This window comes from Anguilla rostrata, chromosome 3 (genome assembly GCF_018555375.3).
Source record: "Anguilla rostrata isolate EN2019 chromosome 3, ASM1855537v3, whole genome shotgun sequence".
Lineage (NCBI taxonomy): Eukaryota > Metazoa > Chordata > Actinopteri > Anguilliformes > Anguillidae > Anguilla > Anguilla rostrata.
In genome coordinates, this window is record NC_057935.1 from 18,385,175 (window position 1) to 18,410,235 (window position 25,061).

At 41.2% G+C, this 25,061-nt stretch overlaps 1 protein-coding gene across 2 annotated transcripts in view; it reads right to left on the reverse strand.

Annotated features, from left to right (window-relative positions):
* The window catches only part of ahr2 (aryl hydrocarbon receptor 2), a 66,945-nt gene extending 52,414 nt beyond the window's left edge, over window positions 1-14,531 (reverse strand). For both annotated transcript variants that reach the window (XR_010328916.1, XM_064326631.1), the window contains exons 1-2: window positions 14,127-14,531; window positions 2,031-2,218 (exon numbers count right to left, since the gene is read on the reverse strand). Coding sequence is in view for 1 of the 2 variants with exons in the window: in XM_064326631.1 (XP_064182701.1) it covers window positions 2,031-2,218; window positions 14,127-14,185 (247 nt within the window). In the remaining variant the exon portion in view is untranslated. The remainder of the gene's footprint in view (window positions 1-2,030; window positions 2,219-14,126) is intronic.
* Between the last annotated feature and the right edge of the window lie 10,530 nt (window positions 14,532-25,061).

A 25,061-nucleotide genomic window follows, 5' to 3' on the forward strand; every position in this document is an offset into this window, starting at 1 on the left:
CCGATGACACACACCGCGTGTTCCAAACCTTGAACCGGCAGCCAACGGCGGAGGTAGACGCCGTAAACCTGTCTTTTCGTTTCTGTTGCCATTTCTGTTTTTTTATTTTTTATTTTTTTAAATCAAGGTCTTAATCGCAGATCGTGTTGTGATGATTCGGACAAAGGATTGGATTCTTGGCATACATCACATACCTACTCAGCCTTTTCTACATGCTTAACAAACAGGTAACACACTCCCTCAAGACCACATAACCAATCGTGGGTGGAGTCAAGGTTAGCTAAGGTCACATTCACAGGAAGAGAATTAGCAGATCTGCCAAATACAACACATAACAAGTTTATAATACTTTGTAAATCCTCCTTTAGCTTAATGATGTATTCATCCACGCACCTGGTTAGGGTGCACTAGAATAGAGGTCGGCACGGAGGGTTGTATCCATTTCTGGACTTCATGCCAACTCCTTAATTATTTAATCAATCCTATCATTTACATGATCCGATATTTTAGCTACAGTTACTAAAGGGCAGTTGGTAGGCTTGCTACAGTTAATTACAGGGTAGCTGTGTAACACAAGGGTTACGAAACTAGGCTTAACCTCAAAGGTTGCAGAATTGATTCCTGGGTGGGGAACTCTTAAAGGTGCTCACAATGAATCCCTTCAGTAAATATCCAGCTGTAAAAATGGATGGTATGTAAAAAAAAAAAAAAAGCAAAGTTGTTAAGTCAGTCTGTAAGTTAACTGAGCCGGGCTAATTGGTGGAAACAAAAACCTACACACACACTGGTTTTCAAGGAATGGAATTACCCCTTTTCTGAAATAGAATATCTGAGGGCGTTTGCGTTTGACCTCGCAATCTTTCGGTTAGAAGCTCAGTTCCTTCACCACCAAACCAAACTCCCCTGTCTGGAAAAGAGTGGGGGGAGGGGTTCAAAGGGGGTTCGCAGAGTTCAGGAGTTCCAGTCACTCGCTTGACCCTCAATTGCCCTCTTTGAGGCTTCTGGAATCTGTGAAGTTCAATCGTACATCAAAACAGCGAGAGAAGGAGGAGTGGGAGATATGACTTTCTCGAAAACTTGTTTCCAAAGGATGCGTTGGCTGAATGAGCAGGCACATGAGGGCATACCGACTGCCTGGCATTCCAAAGACCTGCTTTTCTTTGATCTGCCTCAAGTTGTTACCCAGGCGACCGCGTGCGGTGTTTAATAAAAAACAAAAAAAACTTATTAAAACATACCTCCTGCCTGTCAGAAGCCATTTGAGTTAGCCATGTGTGCTGGAGCAGATGCTTGCTTTCCTAATAGTATTTGAGGGAAAAACAAAAGCTACGTTCGCATCAAAGCGCTTGCCAATGAAACAGATGGGCGTCTCCTGCTGATTAACAGATTAAGAGCAGACAGTCACGTTTCCACTGTCTCAGCTCAAAATGATGGTGTAACTGGGGGCTGGTGGAAGGTTCATCGCTCTTCAGAATGAAGAACCAAATTTTGGAATTTGAATACCTTACTGCACTGCCGGATGCTAGCGGGCATGTGACACTTCACCAGGAGGACTGACTGCAGCAGTAATTCTAGGAACCCGGACTGAACTACAGATTTGAACCCACCATACCCCCACCGCTGCAGACTTCAGATTATTTCAGGAAAATCACATAATATAAGCATTTTATACTGCATACAAGCATTATATATCACAGATAAGCAGTGTATCGCATATGAACACTATTTACCGCATGCAAATAGAAGTAACAGCTTCTCCTGAATTCGGGAACAGGCTATGTTCATTTGGAAATTAATCGCTGGGAATTGCTTTTGCTAGATGTGCAGAAGCACATACACACTCCACTGATGGACCTTTCTGTTGCAAACACCATCAAACACCTCTCTTTCCTGCATTAGCATGTCAGGTTGCCAGTGTAAGTTCGAAGTTTACAGTAAAGAAAACCTATGTGACTGTGACGCTTTTTCTGTCTCTCAGGCTTGCCTGTCCTGATGCTTTTTCTTAAGTGCGGGGACAGGTTGCCACTCACCATTGAAGAAGCTCTTGACCTTCAGGTAGCCAACGCTGAGTCGGAGCACCGACAGCTTGTCCAGCCGCGCCCTCACGTCTTCCGAGAAGGGCAGCAGGCTGGTCAGCTTGTCCAGCTCGCCGTTCAGCCGATCCCGATGGCGCTTCGAGGGGTTCGACTTTGCTCCATCGGAGGGCGGGGGCTTTGGGCTGTGTGGGGGGAGAGACAAAACGCAGAAAGCAAACACATTAGTCACTGCGGATACAGGTTTTTTCTTCTTCTTTTTTTTACCAGGCAGGCTGGTTTGGTTGCTACAGCCAAATCCGGATGCCATCGCATCCTCTGGTCAGTGGTTGGATGCGTTTGGGAGGGGGAATGCACTGGCAATGACATATCCACAAGGAATTCTCTTTCCAATCATTGCTCCACAGACCTCAAAGGGAAATCCCGCATAAAACTCCCTCTGGCTCTCATTGTGGTTACAAGGAAACTCACAAGAGAGGATCACTCTGTTGGCGAATGGAAACCTTGCTTCTGCCCCACCTTGAAACCACTGGGAGTCGCAAGCATTTAAAAGCATTTCACATTATGCCAACTGCTCCTAAGAAAAGAAGCACGTCTTTTGTTTGGAATTCAATTTAATTGCACACACAGCCATCATAGAATTATGGCTTATAACATAACAAACCCTTTCAAGACATCTATTGAGTAGGAATTCGGGACTGTGGTTTGGCGTATACACATGTATGACTGTGATATGCCTGTAATTTGAGCCTGAAAACTTTGTCTTTAATGCATAAACATGAAGTCGCACAAGCCTTCCCCACTGGGAGAGAGACCCAGACAGCACTGTGCAGTGTAGTCTCTGAAACAGCCCAGACCACAGGTAAGTAAACCGAGCGGAATCTGTGCCAGGAGCCGATGACCTCACTCAGGTTTGTTTGGAATGTGCGTGGGGCTGAGGAAGATCAGGGCAACCCGAGATGATTCACAAGGCGCGTAAAAGGTCAGTCGGGCGGCAGACTAAAGGCGGTCCCGGTGATTTAGTGCGGCGGCGGTGGTGGCGGAGTTATCTGGGCCGTGCTCCGATGTCGTCCCTCTCCTCTGCGGTGCGGAGCAGGCCGACCCCTGACCTCCGAGTCCCGTAAACTGCGGGGAGATGCTTCAGCCGCTCAGAGCACCTGTTGCTTCTGCAGCCCCAGCTGTCGGGTCGTAATAGACTTACAGACATAGACATGTCTACCGCCCTGGTGCGGGCGAGCAGGGAGGTACGGAGCTGCTCTGCTGAAAATTATGATCAAAGCAACTGCATCTAAAATGACTCAAATTTGGTATCGTATAATCCTATCGATTTAAGATATTAAAATTAAACTTCACCTATTGCACTCAAAAATATCTCTGAGTAGCACGGTAGCAATTATGTTTAGGTAGCAACACACAAAAATCCTATCTATTTCACTTAAGACTGCGCTTAGGAGTGGTGGAATGTCAGAGATAGGTCAGAGCTCAGCAAAGCTAAGCAACACTGAACTACCGAAATCGCTACTCGCAAAGCTAACGCTATAGGCTGAGACCAGGTCACACGGACGAAACGTCAAACTAAAAGGATCAGGCCTGCGGGTTCGATCCTCCGCGGAGGTACAGGTTTGTCCTCTATGAAAACAGGATCATGCTTCACGCTTCACCTGAAAAGCCTCAGGAAATACACGGCAGAATGAATAGCATGTGTAATCTGAGGTATCCTACCTGGATGAGGGCACATATCTGCCAAGCAAATACATTAAGTAAATTAACAAGGACCTTAACGCCAAAAAAGCGGGTCGGCTACTCAAAGGAAAGTGTCCAGGGCCAGCGCGACCGACGGCTACAACCACGTCATCTGTGAGTTCCCATGACAACCTCGGAGGGAGTCGCAACCTGACCTCCCGTTGCTATGGAACCTAGCTGCAGGGACGGGATCTTCCTGGCTCGGGTGTGCACCCCCACTGCAGCCTCTTTGCTCTGCCCCCGAGCGAAGTTTGCAGGTACACCGCGTCCGCCTGCTGACTACTGAATTTGGAGAAATTTGTTGAAAGGCTGAGAGGCAGACATGAGCCAGGGGAAGACGCTTCGACGTGTGGCTCAATGGATCAACTAGCAGGCGCCCGACGACCCGCGGGTGTCGCTGGCGTGGGATGAGAAATGGTCATTCCAGCCAGCTGGCACCCTCTCGTCCCTGGTCTGTCAGCCACAGTCTGCACTGACACGGTCTGGATTCGAAACCGCACCATGGATCCATCATCCATGCGCCAGAATAGTGACTGAACAGATACCAGATTGTGGGGCCCATTCATTCACCAGAATGTTGCCTAAACAGACACCAGACTGTGGAGGCCATCCATACACCAAAGCAATGCCTTAACAGATATATGATCATGGGGCCCATCCATGCACCAGAACGTTGCCTCAACAGATAGCAGACTGTGGGGCTAATCTACACACTAGAACAGTCCCTTAACGACATAAGCTACCCAGCAGTCTTCTCATGACAGTTATGATCAAGAAAGCAGCTAAACTATGGTGAGGTGTAACCTACCATCATCATTCTGCAAAAGTGAAAACACTGTACGCTGAATCCCCCATTGAGTTTTTTGGGGGTGAACTCCATGTACGTGAAGCGGGGGGCAACAGAAGTGGGTCAGTAACTTAACTCTCTTCTTGCTTTCACTTGAAGGACTGTCCTAAGGGAATTTCAACTGCAACCAGAGACAGAACTTCAGATCCAAATTTCACTTTCCCAGAAATAAAACGTAATGACCTCACAAAGACGGCCTAAGGGGACAATAGACCGCATTCACCCCATTTCATCGTCGACCTCAAACTTCGCTCCGCACTGTTTTAGTGTGCACCAGAATGCCTCCGTTGTTGCCGTGCCCGTGGGTTGACCTCATTGTTTATTTACTCAGGAATGCGTGTTGTTTATGTGGCTTAAATCCTAAGACCCTGAGCTTACAGAAAATAAGACCGTGGTGAAATTGCAATGGAGGAAGGTGGATTGTCCATTGTTCTGTCTCTTCGATATGGGTGGTAGAACACTGCAGGCCATCTTAGCGGTGACACGTATCAACTGTTTTGGCTGGGTCCAGTTCTCTTGCGATGATCAAAACATGCAAAGTTAGGCACAATGTAACAGTGTTGGAGGTCTAGTGAACCAGTTATACGCAGTACTATCAAGGTATTATGGGACAGTAAAGCATGATAAAGCAGAAAACCTTCATTACTAATGGTCAACATACATGTGTAAATTAACCATACGAATGCCACTAATCCAAATGCTTCTTTTTCAGAATTACAAAACACTATCAAGGTCTCTATCGTATTTCAATCAACCAAGATCAATTGGGGCAGTCATTTTGAAACTAACCCTGCCCATGCTTAGTTTGTAATTTAGCATTTTGAGATGATCGGCTCATTCACAGCCTGTGTGTGGGGTACTGCCACCTTATAGCCTACTTCTCACTTTTACTCAGCATAATGAAAGGTAACCACACGGCAGTCATCTGCAGAATTATTTACCCGAGGCGTGTTTGAACATGCAGAGCCATCTGTTATCTGCCCTCAAACTGGCTTTACGTCTTTAAGCCTCCATGCAGTCATTTTGCTTGGGATGTCTTATTTCACAGGCTGGGGCAGTCCCAAACAGATTCCCACCAATCTCTGACACCGACACTGAGTGAGGTAATAGAGAAGGGAGCGGGACAAGATTCTTATTAGTTTCTTTAAGCAAATCTTTGCAGAACTGCCAAGCAAATGACAAGTTTGAATGCACTCAAAACACGTACTGCAAGGCACGGACGAGGCTGGCACCTTTTTTCAGAAAAGAACAGAAATTTTCATTTCAGTTTCTCCCCCCTACTTTCTACCTTATGTCGAGAAAGGCTGTTTGTTTTTCTGTTTAGCTACACTCTAGTTTTCCGTTTATAGCCTACGGAATGCGAGCCAATTTAAACACGACTGCCTTTTCAGAACAGTCCAGGAGGGAGCCTCTTGTAAATGACAAGTTTGGCAGACAGTTCCATCCATAGACCAGAAACTGCACAGAAAACAACAGTGTGGACTCAGTGGCTTGCCCTCCTGTAAAAGGCAGTGAAGTGGGCCTTTCAGAAGTGCTATTCAGAACGAGAATGGCCCAGATTACCTTGAAACCGCCAGCTTCTCAGGGACGACAGTAAAAGCAACAGGAAAGAAAAGAGTGAACGAAATGAGACATGCTCCACTGCAGCCCTTCAAAAAGACTAGCTGGTACAGATATGGTAGTTTTCAAACACCAATGATGATTCAGGGCTGTATTTCTGTAGCCAAGGGGGCTAGCTGTGTACAATGTTTTTTTCATAAGCTGCTGCTTTAATGAATTTGGCTGTTAATTGAATGCTGATTTAGATTTGAAATCTAAAGATATCTGCATTGTAAAAGGTCTGTTCTGTTGCAATGTAGCCTAACCCACATCTTTCATTTAATATAGGATATTTTAACAGAGGTTTCGCTATACCTTACACATACAATCTACTATATTATGTTTTTATGTTGAATGTGTACACATTAAATGGACGACTAAAGAACAATGAATACATGTAGCCTATAGGCTACATTTAGGAACTACCTCCAATTTGAACTTTAATTAGCCTAGGCCTAACACAAGCATACTTCCTATACACCTGCACTTAACAGAGCAGAACTCTCCGAAAACTGTGATTATCACCTGAAATGCACCTAATTTGCTGAGCCCAGCTAGAAATAAAACCAGGACACATGGTGGACCGTCATGGCCCGGACAGAAAGGCATTAGGCCTATTTTAAGATGGGGTTTGGCTGCAAGGATGAAGCCAAGCACTGAAGCCTTTTCTAGGCACTAAGTTCACTCTGTTTGGGGGTACTCCATCTGAAATGTCTAGTTAAATTACTCTGGTTACCATTTATACACGCACGCAAACACACACACACAGGCGTACAATTAGGAAGGGGATCATGGTGGCATTTGGTTGCCATCACTGGTGTTGCCGAAGTCATCACCTTAACTAATGTCCAACACGGATGGGTTAATGAATTCTCTTTGGTGCATTGTATCAAAATTTAATATCCCCGTGAAGCCCGATAACACCTTTAATGATGGATTAAATTACTTGCCGAAGGCATCTTGTGACAAAGAGCACTGTACCCAGTAGTGAATTATAAATGAAAAGCACCTTTGATCATTTATGGGGCCGAGATAGGTCGCGCTCTACACAGTTCTAAAAGGGCTTTTGTTTCTCTTTGTCACCTGGGTGAATGCCGCGCTGACATGTACATCACGAGGTGAGGAAATCTGGGGCACGCTTCTAGAATGTTCCAATGTCATGCCAAACACAGCATAACAGGTGCAAGGTGTAGGCTAGCAGTAGCCCCTAAATGTTTTCTGCCAACCTCTATATCAGGCCTTGACAAAGTGAGGACATTGTTCATGGCCAGACGCTTTCATAAATTTCACAAAAAGATGTCGGCCTACGGCCTTCAATATAGTAATACCGTGTTAAATGTCATTCCTGGGTTGCATACTTTTTAGGAGGTATACTGCTTTTGGACATTCACTAAACTGCTACTGCCGTCCACCCAGTTTGATTAAATGCATGCCTAATAAGATGTAATCCATAGCTGAATATGGGCCAAGAGTCTCAAAACTAACCAAATTATTCATTATTAAGAGTCTGAACAGCATGCCTCCCATAGTTAATAACACATTAAGTAAGGTAAGGTTCATGCCAGAATTTGATTAGTTTCCAAACAGGCAGTGTGGCAAAGAAAAGAGGAAGTATACACCTTGGTGCTCTAAAGGTCTTGCTGAATAAAAAGAAGGAAATGTAGTGTTCTAAAATGACACTTACAGGTGTAAATGTATTCATTGTTTAAGGACACACACATACATATGCACAGCTAGTGCTAACAACTCCATCTCACATGCATGTTGACTCCCCTCTAAACAACTGACCCAAAAATCTCAAAGCTGTTCTTTGTTCTGAGATTTCACTCAGACCAAGAAAAAACGGAAACCGAAGGATTTCCAGCAAGTTCTCGCAGCCTCGCCCACTGGTATTACCACACATCCAGGCTGTGGTAAAGATAAACTGCTGCAAGTCATACGAGTTAACATCACACTCTGAGCCAAATTCTGCTTTACTTTCTCTGTTTGACCAAAAGCAGATGTTCATAAGCTCTCCTTGTAAGCTGTTTCACATAGATTGGTGGATTGATAGGAAATCTTTGCTTACTGACATGTCAGCGGGGGAGACAACAAATTGATTGTGTTTGTGAGTGTGTGTGTGTGTGTGAGAGAGAGAGAGAGAAAGAGAGCGAGAGAGATAATGTGTGTGTGTGTGTGTGTGTGAAATCTGTGAGCTGACATGATCTGTGAGGTCATATAAAGAGTTATCATCACAGTGTTCATATGTATGCATGTGCGCACACGTGTTAATGTAATCTGTGTGGTAGTAGGGGGGCAGGAGGCAGGGTTAGGATAAGGTATGCAACCCCCCACACCCCCCTATCCCCTCCAACCGAACCCCCAACCCCCGCTCCCCATGCACTACCACTGGATTTCTAGTTTATTAATCTCTGTGGTTCTCTGCCAAAAATACCACAACCCCCTGCTAGTGCTTTCATAATGAGCTTTTGTTAGGGGTGTAAAAGTAACTGTGCCTGAGCGCTGCCAAGTGCCAGGCTGTAATCTCACACCTGACATATCCTGGAGGCGGGGACAGCAGGAATGGGCGGAGTCCAACCCAGAAAACAGGAGGTTCTCACCTCGAGAATATCCAAGACAGCCATATGGGCCACTTAATGGGACACGGTCTCCTGCTACCATGGCAACCTCCCGTGGCAACAGTGTGCCATAGCTAGATTAGCCCGCTCAATCATCCTGGAACCACGAGCCCCAATCTCTCCAGGGATTAATATCCAACAGGAATGTGCCACACAATAAAACTGAAAGTGAGGTCAATTCACAGCTGAGGATTCTGGGTGGTTTACTGGCACAACAACGTTTTAAATTGATATGATAAAATACCCAGGAGAGGTATTACTAATAAAATAAATCAACATGGAATTCGGTACTGTGAGGCAGGAGCAGTGAAAGTCTGTTATATCTGCTAATATTGAACCCAGTGAAGTAATTTGGATCATTAAATAAATTATGCCATGTGTATGCCTGTCTATGAGCTTCACGGTGACACAGTAGCTTTCTTCTTCATCGTCATTGACTTGTCCCCGAAGTGCATTAGTGTTCATTAGGCTACAGTGTCACCCTGGAGTAGTGCTGCCGTTGCATGTTCAAATGAAAGTAATCCACTGGGCACAACACTTCTGAAACAGGCCTACACCGGTTGCCATTTTGTCAAAGTGGCATGGAAAATTATCAAGGTCAGAACCTTGGAATTCTCCATCATTGGTTGTACACCTAAAAAGAACTGTTCTGAGGACACTCAAGTGGTTCAAATCTGCATGAAAGCAAGGGAAATACACACTGTATATAATTCATAATTAAAGAGTCACATGGGTAAAAATATATGTAAGAATATACGTACTTAGATTTAAAGAGGGAAAAAAACGTGACACAAATGTCTGGTATTAAATTCTGGTTAATCCATGCAAAAATGTAGGTAATACAGCTAGGCTATACAACGCTTGATGTACTCTTATCCAGAATGACTTACAGAGGTTATATTTAACTATCTATTCGTATAGCCTGATCTTTTACAGGGGTCATTTATCAAGCCTACAATGGGCAACCTGGGAATCTAAGACTGCCACCAACAGGTTACAGCCCTGTTCTGTCATCAGGATGCTACAGCGCTAAGTTGGTTAAAGGATTTTGCATTTGTCACCTCAGTAGGCAAAAGAGAAAAGTATGTCCAATGATGTGAGTCAGATTAGCATGCCTGCGCAGCAAGCCACTGGAAAGTTCTGAAATGTCCAGATTATGAGCCAAATGAGAGTGACGACGGACCACCCGCGCGCTGAGAAAAGGCTCTCATTCACAAAAAAAGGGCCATCCCTCCTGGGCTTCCCACCCTCCCATCCCATTAAGAGATCCCCCCCCCCCCCGCCAGCCTCAACTCCCCCCCCCCACCATGCAGCTTCACCGCCTTCCCTGGCTTCCCACATGACAAAATCGCTTTGGGAAATAATAAAGACATATTTTCACAGAGCTGTGCATGGAAACCATTGGAAAATGAAGCCACTACTTGCAGAACTCTTCACATGAAGCAGGCAACGTACCAATATAACTACTCTGTAACTACTGTGCACCTAACTAGACTAGCGTGCATTCCTGTTACCGTCGCTTATGCGAGACACAATGCTCGAGTGTTCCTGCTAAATATCTGAATGTCCCTGGTCCTAACTCTTATGCTTAACACCAAACAAAATCTTTGTGTAACGGCAAACGCATGTGATGAACTTCAAAACTATCTACTGAAGTACATTACAATGACAGTTCAAGAATGTTGTGTAGTGGTTAGGAAACCGGACATGCAGGTATTGAACTCTCCGCTTCAGTAGCATGTTTGGCTCTGCGGTCATGACTTGGAGCATGAATGATTCTTCGAATCTCAGTTGTTTCACAAAAACAGCCAACTGTTTCAATAGATATAGGCTACAGTGCAGTCCATAAGTATTTGGACAGTGACACAATTTTTGTTGTTTTGGTTCTGCACTCAGACTGTGTGAAACACGGCTGCAAGTCCTACATGGAACACCCAATACGGATGTAAATATCCTCACATTGAAGCGGACGGTCTGCCCTTTAACCACATATTCACCATTTAATTTCAAATCCAATGTGCTGGACTACAGAGCCATAATGACAAAAATAGTGTCACTGTCCAAATACTTATGTACTGCGCTGTATGTAAGCTATGACACTCACAGTGAATAAGCAAATATGGCTTATCTAGCATGAAACGTGACCAGTATTTCTCATTACCTAACAGTTACTCCGAGTGGCTCAGTGGTCTTCTTGTGCTGGTATTCATAGCACTTTTGGGAGTATCTCAAAATAGCAGGTCCATGTCGACTCAGGGGGAGTGTAGGACAAAGCGCTCAGTCCAGGGATACAATGCCGCCATTGTAGACTGACAGTAAGCGCATTATTCGGTGCTGAAGTATGACCATTACTCTTCTATTAAGGGTTCCGCTCCTTCAGCCGCAAGTCAACCTGTGCCTTTGTCCGACCTGACAATAAACGTGATGGATGGATTGAGGACATATCTTTCCGATTGTTTAAAAACAAATGGACACATTTCTTTGCAAATGATGACATCAGCCAAAAGGTTGCCACCCCCGCCCCCATTACTCAGGAGAAGAAATACTGGGCCTGTTTTGCAAATTATATAAAGATATAAACTCCAGCAAATCAATTATTCTGTGTGCATATGGTAGAGAAAAAGAGTGAGAGCAATAGAGAGAGAGAGAGAGAGAGAGAGAGAGAGAGAGAGAGAGAGAGATATTTAAAGAAATCTACATCATTTGAAATTACACGGTGTGGAAATCGCTGGCACAGTAATGTCCTGCACAGACTGCATTTGCTCTCGCTCTGAATAGCTTTCTTTGTGCTGGCTGCAGACACCTCACTGTAAAGACACCCTCCAAACGCGGGCCTCCACCTCTCTGCCAACAAGGACGGTGTCCAGACACGTTACAGGGGACGACTCCGTTTATTTTGGTATTTAGGGAGATTCTGTTTAAAAAACTGAGAAGGTACAAGGGTCTGTCTTTCTTAAACGAACGGTGGTGAGGATATATACATTGCTCAGTGGGTGGGCCAGGTTAAAGGCATAAACAGGTATTGACTATGTGGCATTACTCCTTAAGCGTCTTATCGCACAAATTGTGTTTGCAAAGATACTGAATATTGGGTACATAAAATATTTCCAGTTTTGAGATGTAGGCTACTGGTTTATGCCCCTTTCTGCCAGTATGGTAGCAGTACTAAACAAACAAACAAAAAACATATGTACCACTCAAAATATAAATATTGCTTAATAACCCTGCATTGTTTTACATAACCTCCCATTTGTATAAAAAGAGAAAAAACTGCAGGGCAATGCCCGGAAAACAAATCACTGGTCAAAGCCAAAGAACAATTGCAAACTAGGACATTCTCATTTAATATTCTAATAGATATGGTGCAACGCATCCACTTTTAAGCATTCATTGCGATTTTTACAGCTAATGTTAATGACATCTGAACTCGTGATAAAGTGTAGAAAGAAAAAAAAACGTTAACGCTCAATGTTGAAGACACGACCGTATTGCGGATATATTGAATTCCCCTCTAAGACATACGGAACATACTGTTCAGCCCCTCGTCTGAATCCCCTTTGAGACAGTGCAGGACCGTGACCTTGTAACGCATGCAAAATGCTTCGCTGCATACGGATTAATGCCATTTTTGCGCTATAGAAATTAAACCATCACAAAGATTTCCTTATACAGCTGTTTTTGGTAACTCTTGTGCGTTCTTTTTGAACGGCAATTTTCTCCAGATGGTAGGTTGCACAAACCATTAACTATTTAATTATGGATTGGTGTGACATTACAAATACAAATTAAAACTAGGTGATAATTCTAAACTACCACATTGACAAATGATACGCATACATATACTGGGGCGAAGCATTCGGCGACTAAAAGCGCAATCTTCATTTTTATTACAATTGTTTTTAGCATTGCCTTATCACATTAAACGTATAGCACGATTTAAGCTTTTAGCGACATTATTTAAAGACAACCAATGACTTGCAGGCTACCTCATGAAACACCCAAACCGGTTAAATTTGTGGATATCCCGGGAGGGGCCGGGATCATTTTTTATACTACCACTACAAATTTAAAACATAAGAGTAACACTACTATATTCTATGCAAAATAATTTTTTCCGTGTTACCGAGATTAAGCAAAAAAGGATTTCCCAACAATAATATGTTGGATAGTCTACTCTTAAAATAAAGCCCAACACGGGGCGGCTGGAATCGAAATTCTGTTGCTTATATAGCTACGGTTGTGTAACGTGTTTGCGTGACTTAAAAATATGTTAATTTGGGGAAAAGGAAGAAAGTTTTTTTAAGTGTGTTCTCATAATGAGAAGAAACTATATATCAGATTACAATAACATAGCTCGGGCCAGCACCCCCCCGCCTCTCCCCCGCTTCCCCCCTCCCTCCTGTAAGCATCGCGTGAGAGCACCGCCAGCTCGCGACTTGATTATGATTAATGCAAGAGTACCATTTCCATGCCAGACCAAAACTATACACCAAGACCGACTCTTAAGGTAGCCTCACAAACTCCACCATACACACACTCTTACGAGCATGCGTTCAGATTTATGAAAGGACATTTGTACACAGACTAACTTCAACAAGAATAAATGCTCATCCGTAGAACTGAATTGTTTCATATGCTTTTAAATAATAGTAAGCCCTATGAAATACATTAATGTTCGCTAACATAAAACTATTGTTAAAATAAAAGCGTCAACTATTAATTTTTTCGACGATCAACTGTACTATCGTTATTCTAAATTGCTATTATTGATGATAAAAAACTTTTAGACTTACACTTTTAATATATTGTTTTAAAAAAAATCTATGCACGACAGTGAGCTACAACTATGCGTTAAAAACAATGACTTGTCATTGTGTAACATCAAATGCTGACTCTTAAAAACAGCTTGCGCAAGTTTTAACAAAGTTCTGCACATAAGTGAGGTCTGAACAGATAAAATAAGTGTGTAGAACCCATTGCCGTTGAAGCTTATTTAGACAATGGTTAAAACGCTCGTACTTATTTAGCTCGTCCTTACTTTTTTATTGAAACAAATGTATGTTGTAAAAAATGTCACAAAACACCAAGTTCAAACAGTATTCCCGAAGCTGTTTTTGCATTCACGGTCGTGACTTCAGCTATACTTCAGAGAGTAAAGCAAGCTAGCCAGCACCTTTAACTACACCTCACCTTTCGAAAAAACTGTAAGGTGCATTCGCCGTATACCAAACCAATACAAAGATATAGGCTAGAACAATAATGTCCTTGCTTTAATAGCAAACTTACATTTTCTGTACAGGCTTCTTCCGCTTCTTTGCAGCATATACCCCCACAGGGCCCAGCATTATTATTTTCTCTTGTTAAAGTTTTCAAATGTAGCTATCTACCAAAGTCCTTCTACCCCTTGCTGGCGATTTCGAAGAAGCACGTTAAAATAAGTCCAGGGATATAACGTTCGTTCATAAAATCCTCAGAGATTGAGATGGTTGACAGGCACAGTCAGTGAGAAACTGCCATATCCAAGGTTTCAGGATAGACTCTGCCCGATACACGGATAAATCCAGGACTGCTGGAAGGTTAAAAGTTTTGGAAAGTTTTCCGCTCCACAGCGGATAGCAATGGCGTGATCAGAGCAAATTTTCCTTCTTCCTTTCAATTTTTTTAAGCTGTCACTCTCTACTGCCCCCAAACAAACTGTACTCGAGATCTTGTTTCAGAGCGTAACAACCAACCAGGACATGTCTAACAGAAAGAACGTCGGAGAAGGTTTGAGTGACCCACTACTATTGGACCAAATGTTCAGGAAATCGCGCACATAAAAATACTGTCTTAAGGTGGACTGGACCGAAAACGAGTTGGATTTTTGAGTTCATGGCTGAAGTGTATTTACAGCAAGACGGTCAAATGCACATCAGTGAAACAGACGTCATTATAAAGAATACGTTCAAAGCGAGAGTGCTACTCGAAACTATAATGATGCGAAATCAATGTATTTTTACACAGACATATACTAGTGTAAATATCTATCCCTTGCGCGACTTCTCACATGGTTGCGTGGGTCAGCTGGGTTTAAAAACTCAGTGCTTACAGCGACGTGCTGTAGTGTGAATAAAACGTGTAGCCAGCTACTGTGAGTGTGAAACGGACGCGTGTCAACTTTTATTTCAGAATGCAAAGGGTTGTCAACTTTTTGAAGTTGTAATAATAATAATAATAATAATAATTTATTATATACAATTATCCAATTTCTGCTACTTTCTTTCATCAAAAGACTGTTATTTGGTTTCATCATGTAGAAATCACACAATCACTGCATGTTTTATACATGGATGTGTCAGTGACTAGTGTTCACAGAACACATCACGGACAGAACTACAGAGGCTAGACTGCAGTATGCAAACCATTAGTTTGCTGCAACAGCATGAGGTTGCAGGTTACAGTTTGGTAAGAATTACCTAAAATAGCTTGCAGAGTTCTGGAAAAAGGTCTTGTGGACAGATGAGACCAAGATTCACATGCATCAGAATGATGGCAAGAGCAAAGTGTGGAGGCCAAAAGGAACTGTCCAAAGCACTCCTACCATCTGGGAACCATGGTTTTGAGGGCGTTATGGTTTGGGCATGTATGGCTGCCAAAACAAGCCCCACTTCTATCGCTTTTATTAAATCAGGTTACGGTATTTTTGTGGCTTTACAGTATGTTTCCCTTCTTAGGGTTTGCTATGCATATATTAAGGGTTTGTATTTTGGCCCTTGATTAGCATAGTTAACTTTTGCATGTATGCTTTAGTGATGTTGCACATATGCCCGTTGCTCTGGGAATGTTGTTAGCCTGGTCTGGAGCTGGGGGTGTGGGGCGGAGGGCAAGGGAGCTAAGATGAAGTCTGAAGAGATGGGTCCTCATCCCATCTCCCGGCCGAGATGGCCAATGACTCTGACTCTGCTGTTCTGCCCACTGCGCAATGTTCACTCCGCTGCTGAGGGGCCAGTAAAGGCAGGCACTCTGCCTGGGAGAAACAACCACACAGGAAAGGGAGAGCCAGTTACTCTGTGGTTGAGGAACAGAGAGATCAGGCTGGGGGTGGGGGGGTGGTGGCGGGGGGTGAAGGAGGGGTACTGTTGCCACACAATACTGCCAATATTCTCTACCAGCATTCCTCTCTGCAAACAGTAATGTTTATTTAAAGACCATTTCAACACTTCCTCATAGCAACTGTCGTTTACATGTACCTGTACCTCTTGCAAAAAGTGCAGCAACAGCTCAAACCTTAGAATTCCACTGTATGCTTGCTCTCTCAATCCTTTTCCAAGAAAGAGAATCATGTTCACTGATTTGAGTATTTCTCTGGAGGTTGACTGACTAACAGTTGTCCCAAACATTCATTTATCATCTGCTGCACTTTCAGATGCATAATAGGATATGAATTGCCCTCCGGGTCTATCAGCTGGAAATGCATGTAATCACTTCCTTTACAATTGAACAAAAAAGACAATTGTCAGAATTTGCGGACGTGCTCACTGTTGCATTGTGTCAGACACCTGCTTTTCAAGTCTTTCTTCCTTCTTACCTGTGTAATTTCCTCCTGACCTTTTATTTATGTAAGCTACAAGCTTGTGTTTAGAGGCGGTACACAATGAGCATGCTCCCAATGCCTTCTGGGTAATGCAGTTTTTCATGATTACTGTTCCTAACACTGAGCTGCAAGCACAGTCTGGGAATGCTGCAGAGCCCAGTTAATGGAAATGCACTTGCTTTTAAATCAGGCTTTTATACGAAAGATTACATATTAAAATCTAAAATATTATCCAAATATTCAAATATAAAGCAGCAGGTAAATGCCAGACACTTAAATTGCTTTTGTTCTATTGTGGGTCCAAAAGTTGCCAGATATTTTAAAAAATAAACTAAAAAAGAGTGGTAATAAAATAATATATGAGTATCTTTGATCAATATTGTGCATTTTTTCAAAGGTATAGCCCTTTAACATTCAAGTTCATTTCTATTGACGATAGAAAGTCAGGAGTTGTGCCTGGAACCATTGTTATACTTCATGAAAAAAAAAATTATTCCAGGTAGGGTTTTTTTTTGTCAAAGACCAGAACTGGGGTGGATTTAGGCTTGGTTAGTATCTGTTTTCCAGTACTCTCAAGGAAAGGGCATGTCACTGCTGGATGTGGTCTTGGTGAGCCAGCAGGGAGTACTATTCTCTCTGCCTTTTGTCTTCTCTGTCTTCCCTGCTTTGTTGTGAATCTCAACTGACGTTGTTGACTAAACAAATATGTCAAGTATGACCACACATCTCTATTACAGATTTTTCAAGGGGAAACTCAACACAGACTGTTTTATTTCAGAAATGTATGGCAGAATATGCTATTTGTTTGGCTGTATGCTGTAAGGCAGTGGTTTGTAAGCAGAATATTACATATTGCATTCTTGGTGTGTCTCTGCTATACCTTTCAGTGAAGGATTGCACTGTGTTTAATGCACACCACTTGAATAGCCAGTTATATAACTGATTACTATACAAATGTATAAATCTGTATAGCTGCAATGGATAAGGGTGTCTATCCAACAAGCAATAAAAAGCATATATTCATTGTAAATGTCAGATTTTCCCCCCACTGCAATTTAATGTTTACAGCTACTCCAAATTACTGCAATTAGTGCACACATATGATTTATTTATTTAAACCATTCACCAAAAATACAGTGTCCTCCACTATAACATGAAACATTCACAATATTATGAGCTCCATAATGTTTAAGACAAAGATATATTTTTTCTTCATTTGGCTCTGTACTCCACAATTTTAGATTTGCTATAAAACAATTAACCTCTGGTTGAAGTACAGATTCTCAGCTGTTATCACAGCACATTTTTATACATTTTGATTTCATCATGTAGAAATTACAGCACTTTTATACATAGCCCCCCATTTCAGGGCACCATAACGTTTGCGACAAATGGCTTCACAGGTGTTTCTGAATAGTCATAGTGTTTAATTGCTTCTTTAGTGCAGGTATATGAGAGCCTTCAGTATATAATCTTGATTTTAGACTTTTGTTTGCCTTTTGAGACTGTTATTGATGTTTCCCAACATGAGGACCAGAGTTATGCCTAGAAATTAAGGAAGCCATTGTGACATAGGCCAAACCTTATGCTTACCAAAATCATCTGTTTGGAACAACATTAAGAGGAAAGAAAACTCTGGTGAGCTCAGTAATTGCAAAGGGCCTGGTAGGCCAAGGAGGACCTCTATAGTTGATGACTGAAATATTCTCAGATTAATGAAGAAAAACCCCCAAACACCTGTTCGACATCTAAGATTGGTGCTCTTCTGCTGAGCCAGGCATCGCAATTTCACGAAAAAAAAAAATTCCCCTCTTAAAAACTGAAATAACAGCTATAATCACTGATCTGTTTAATAGTTGAGTTGGACTATACCTTGAAAAGCCCCTTTAACAAAAATTTGCTTCTGAGTATTCAAAAGTCCCAAAGCCACAAACCAATAGATGAACTTGCGAACAATTGCAAGCATTTGAAAAAAACATAATTGTTCTAGCATGCATGTGGCCCTTGGCTTTGGAGAAGAAGAAAAACAGTGGAGAACAGTTTACATTTTTTCTTGTGGCTTTTGCCACAGTTTCTCTATGAAATAAACACAAAAAAATCACAAATTTTCAGCTGGCCTGGCTTGAGAGGAGGTATGCCAACAATCAGGGAACTGAATAAAAAGACAAGCAATTCAAAATCATAGAGTTAGGTGAATTATACACATCATGACTGATATGCTGTTACCTGTGTGTCATATAATAATCGGTAATTTCCATTAATGTTTTTGACTGGGTTGATAAGGCTAGCTCAGAGACCAGCTTACAAGAAGCTATGTGTTTTAACTGAAACCACACAGTTCTTGCCCTCATTTAAAAGATTTTTCATACAAAAAAATTCCACAGCCACTCTTTCATTAACTGCCCATCATTCACTGCAGTTTCAGGGAAGATGCCACTGGTTTATTTGCCAAATTTCTGTATTCTGTATAGCTAATTATTTAAGATAAAAACATCCTAATTACTCCCCAGAAGTTACCTTATTAACATCTTTGGACATCATTTTTGAATGCGATTTCAAAGCCAAATTAAATGTCACTTTTTGTGCATATTTTCCCTGCAATGCTCACTGACAATTTGGGAGAAGTAAGATTGGGGCTATATAACTGAGGAATGAACATTCACAGCTAGTGCAAATGCCTGGTGGACTAAAGCAGGGCTGCCCAACTCTGTTCCTGGAGATCTAGTATCCTGTAGGTTTCCATTGCATCCCTAAATTTGCACGCCTGATTCTACTAATTAGCAGCTCTACGAGATCTCTAGCTGTTGAATTATTTGTGCTTTATTTGGGTCGAGTAATGAAGGTAGATCTCTAGGAACAGGGTTGGGCAGCCCTGGATTAAAGGACAGCCATCTTGTGTGATAAATTTGGGTTAGGGTTAGGGTTAGGGTTAACCCAACTGACTGAGCAGTGAAAAACCCCTCCCTGAGTGGCACTCTGCCATGATCATTCATGTGATACATATCATAATTACATTGACAGATGCATGGATGGATGTGCATGATATGAACTTTTTTGGACATAAGGAGGAAGAATGATTTTGAGGGAGTGTTAGATCAAATTGCCTGTGCATAGATCAAGTGCATTGTCCTCAAATAGGAGTTAAGAATTTAGGCAAACATTCAGCTATTCCTGCAGTATACATTTCCTTCCTTTTAACGTCTAACTGCAGAGGTGGTTCGAAACAAGATCCTCTTATCATTAGGAAAGATCTTGATGACACATTTTTCTGGTGTGCTGATCTACAGTATGGCCAAATCATGTGACACAGTGTCAGTGATTCAGCACTGACAAAAAAAGGGAAAAATGAATGCAAACTCCTGAACACATTGCTCAACAGAGAATCATTGCATATTTAACCAAATTAAGGTTAAAACAAATGCTTTGGTGATATGAAAGGGAAGCAAAAAGGCTGTACACCATGTAGAATCATAACTATAAAACCTTATTATCCCTTAAAAATAGAATACAGTAATTAGGGTAGTTAATGGCATAATATGCTTGTAATGTTTTGTTTTTATTTGCAGAGATTCTGTTTAGAATTTATTGTTGAAAGCATTAGCTATGAAAACTACTAGCTCTTACAGAGGGAAAATGTCTTCGCTGTAGTGCATAATTACACAATTTTCCCTACAGAAACAAAGTGACTCAGCATGCTTGAGGCATTATTCATGAATGAATCATATGTGGATCCAGATGCATGTCATGCAGTTAAAGGTTATTTCTTATGAGCAATACCTGAGGAAAAAACCCATTGCTTGTGAATCCATAAACTACAGTTCCACAGCAACAGATGTGCCATTCTCACATCAAACTAGAAGAGTGCACTCAGTAGAGTGCAGATCTCCACCAAGCGTGTTAGCTTTGCTGATGCAACAATAGAGGCTACACAATCAATGCAACCAGACAAATACAATATTACAAGTTTTTACTGTGTGCCACTGAAAATCCCAAAAATGCTGATTCAGTGAAGTAACGCTAAGGGTGGTGACATGTTAGCTAATTTCATTCATATCAGCCACAACGTGTTAGACAGAGCTACCATTGACGTTATACTCTGGCACTTTCGTTTCAAATCCAGACAGGAACAATCTGGACGGGAACAATTCCAAAAGACCAGCAATGTAAAATATCAATTTCAATGTGAAAACGCCAACAAAATAATTGCCACAGATTCAAACATTAACGTACCCCGTTAGTTGGCAGATTATTTTGTTGGAATTTTAACGTTGAAATTGACATTTTACACCGCTGGTCTTTCATTCCAAACGGAAGCAGTTGTTGATCACTTGCAGCCCCTACTGGCCAGTTAGGAGGAGTGAGGAGTTAGAACTCAATGTATTTCAATGGACAATGATGGAAATTAATTCAAATAAAATAATTGTCATTGACCGATTTGCAAAATATTCGAGAATTCAGGTCCTTGGTCTGCTGCCAGCATGCAAGTATTAGGCTGATCGACCCAGTAGTATGCGAGATTAGCTGCGGACAGATACACAAACACATGCACAAACACACACACACACACACACACACACACACGTGACCAAACGCATAATCCCCTCCAGGCTCTTGCCTGGCGGAGATAATAATGTAATTACACAAGTTATTTAGAAATACCCACTGAGTTTGTGCACTGGGGAACTCAGTGGTTGAGTTGGAAAAAAGGTGGAGAGGCATCTATGGTATGGTACTTTTTATAGTTACGTATTTCCAGGCAGTGATGTCATGCTAAAAACACAGTAAATGTGGACAATTTAATTAACTCTACATGGGGATTTTTCTGTTAGTAGTACAGTGAAAAAACACCCATCTCTCCCTGATGAAATCACTGCAGCATTACAAGTAAGATGATAGGTGTTGCGTGTAGGAACAGATATATTTGAGTGAACAAGGCCCTATTGCTTAATATTGGGAAAACAGGAACTACCTGGCCAGCTTCACTGGCTTTTTTCTTTGTCATGTCCGAACTTCTCTCTCTCCCTCTCCTTATTCTGATATGCTGGCAGGGCCAAACGTTGCTTTGTCATTGACCCAATGAAATTCCCAAAACCAGTAAAGCAAACAACAGCATTTGACATAATCAGGAAATAACAATTTTATCACAATACAATACATTACATTTAGGGATTCAGTAGTGATCTTGTCTAGGGCAATGTACATATTTCACACTTTACATACTTTGCATACACATTCACTTACACACATATATAGGGCTGGATATTTATTGAAGCAATTTAGGTTGAGTACATTATTCAAGGGGATAACAGGCAGTGCCTCATCTGGGAATTAAGCCTATGCCCAGTTCCCTATACTGTACCATTTTATTATACTGCCACCTCACAAAACCCTTGCCTGTCAGTTATTTGTAGATTGTAGCCTTAGTCTATGGAAGCAGAGGTTGCATGTCAGACAGAACCAGACAGACAATTAAAAAATAATAAAACAGGGCAGTACACTGTAATGCTTTGAGAACTGGGCTTGTAACTCAGCGGTTGGGGGTTAGATTCTCAGTTGGAGTGCTGCAATTGTACCCATGAGCAATGTACTTATTCTGAATTGTTTCAGTAAACATCCAGCTGCATGAATGGATTCTATGTAAAAAAAACACATTCTGTGTAAGTAGCTCTGGATAACTAAGTCTGCTAAAATTCTGAAATGTACTGTAAATGACTGTTTGTTCATGTCAAGGAATTCTCCAGGACTTTTGCATACTGAATTGGAAGTATAAAAGAGCAATGAAATAAAAGATGTCACGTACTTGTAAACTATGATGGCACCCATAGATTTATTCATTTTTAATGACTGAAGGTAATGTTTTTAACAAAAACACAAACACAAAAACATAACCACAGTATTTATTTAATTTAGTTTAGTTAGGTATGTAGTCAAATAACTATACAGTAACTAAAATCTAGTTAATCAGCAAGAAATTTCCAGCTTACAGTTCTGGTGTTTATTCTGATATTACTGTATATTGGTAGCCATTGTTTTAACTTTAGAATATTCTTTCACTGTTTTTGTTGTCAAGACATTTCAGTTTAATAAGCCTTTAAGTGGTTTTTACAACCATGCAAAGCCCAACAAGACTTCAGTCTAGAAGACTTTACACTATAATTAGAGAAAAACCTCGTTCACTGCCCTTTACTGTAATAGAGTTCTGCTTTTCATCGGGCATATTTTATTAAACCATTGTGCCTTCTGGAAGATATATTTGTATGTTCAGTTCTAAAACTGCTCAATGCTTTTTGGGGGACTGGTGAAGTGGCTCAAATAAATCTGGAAACATATTTAAAGCACCAGGGTGTGAATCAATTTGTGGAAATACGCACTACTGGAATGAAAGGGTTTTTTTGTGGTCAGAAAGCATTTAAAAACTTGGTTGCCATAGAGGAGCTGTTGTTTAATTGCAAACAATGCAGCTGGATGTTTAATTGCTGATATACCAGCATTCTGACTCTGTATAAATGCCTTTCTTTTGTGAAAGAAAAAAAACACAAACCATAAAAATTTAACTTGGTATAAAGCAGGGAAAAAACTGACAGCCAGATATTACCTCACAGTCAGGGCTGAGGTTGCAGAAACAGCATTTTTATTGTTTATTACATTTGCATTTGGTGTGTGTGTGTGTGTGTGTGTGTGTGTGTGTGTTTGTGCATGCACGTGTGTGTGCATGTGGACACGTATGCTTATATTAACATGTCCCCCCCCCCCCACCACCCCACACATTGCGTGTATATGCTACAATGTGGCCCCCTTCTGCAAATCTCTGAAAACAATAATACTGTAAAATTATATAAATACGGTTTTTCAAAAACATCTGACTCAGCACAGTATAGGACTACTCTTGTTAGTCTATGCTGCCTGAAGTAGTTTGATCTTTGCTGGAGGGGGGGGGGGAAGAAAAGCAGGGAAAAACTACTCTTTCATCATCACTCATTACTCATATGTAATATTTTTGATGATCTAAAATGCTACCAAGAATGAAGCTTTCAGAGAAGGTATGTTCTCAGTGTGATTAGTCAACATTTATTGTCCAATGAAACATACACTACTACACTACCCCTGACAAATACACTTACATCTACTGTACAGTTCCGTGTGGATAAAAATTTAGCTAAATGTGCTTCAGAGAAATTAGACTGGTTCATATGTAGATTCTTGGTCAAGATCTTTAACAGTTTTAACAATTCTGAAAAAAACCGGTTTCACATTTAATATCTGGTAATGGGCATGTATCTCTGGTATCGTGCAAGTTAATCTCACTCACTAGAAGCAATAATAAATACAATGCTTTCTGTGCCACATTATGGTTTTGGCAGAAGTTTTATAGGGGCACTGCTATAAGTTTGACAGGCGCAACCCTTTGAGTTATTAGAAGAAAAAAATAAAAACAGGGGACCATTGTTTATCAATAAAAAGTGCACTCTACAGCCATTCATTTTGCTTTTCATCCACCAACATTCCTAGAACAGTTCAGGAGAACCAGTTTGGAATCTGAGCTCTTCTGAGCTTATGGATGCCTTTACTAAGCAGACACCAATCTTGAGGAGTGATTACAGTATCAAGTATTTCTGTAAATGTCACCCATTCATACAACAGGATGTTTACTCAAGCAATTTAGGTCAAAGACTTGAATTGCAGAAGGTCAAGAATACAGCACAATCATTAAGTTATAATAACTGAGTTACAGCTTCACCTCCTTGGCCACAGCTATGTTGTACAGATGATGGATAGTGGTGCTTTGTTTAAGTAAATGATTACTTGGCCTGCCATTTCTGTGTATAACACTGGGTCTAAATGACCAGTCAGCGTGGAACTGGTTCTTTTAAAGTTATGCTGACTAAATGTCATATTATCCTACGGAGGTCATTTCAACCATTAATAATGTATAATTGTATTTACCCAAAATTATATTTGTATTTAGGAAGGTCACATTGACATTAACATCTCTTATGCAAGAGAGATCTGACACACACACACACACATGCCTTGGAATGTTACTTTAACGTTCTTCAAATCGATACCATTTCCATGTTTCATATTTGAAACAAACATAACACATATACTTGGTTTTAATGAAATTATTTTTTTTCACGGAAACCAGCTTATGTATTTTACTACATACCTAAAATATCACAACGCATTTTGACAACATGATTTATCATCATACATACTGTGCTAATCTGCAGTTGGAATGGATTTTATGTTACTGACCCGTACGCAGAATATGTCCCAAATGTGTGTGAGAAACATGCTAAAAACAGATGTAGTAAATGAGGTTAACTGACAAAAAAAAAAAAAAAAAAATTTGCAAAGGTACTTCTACACAGAGACTGCAAGTACCATTTACAATGACTCAACTGTTTGACATAAATACAAAAACAGCTATAAAACCCATGCACAGTTTAGAGCAGTAAGAGTGCAGTGCACTCTTAAATCAGGCAATTAAGGAATTAAAGAGCATTTAGACCCATAAAAGGAGGTTTATACATTTTGGCAGTACAGCCTGAAACTGAACAAATCCACTTCTAGACTGCAAATCCCAGATTACCAGTGTTAATTAAGACATGCAGAGGTGATTGTTTTACCCTCAACAATCCTTATAA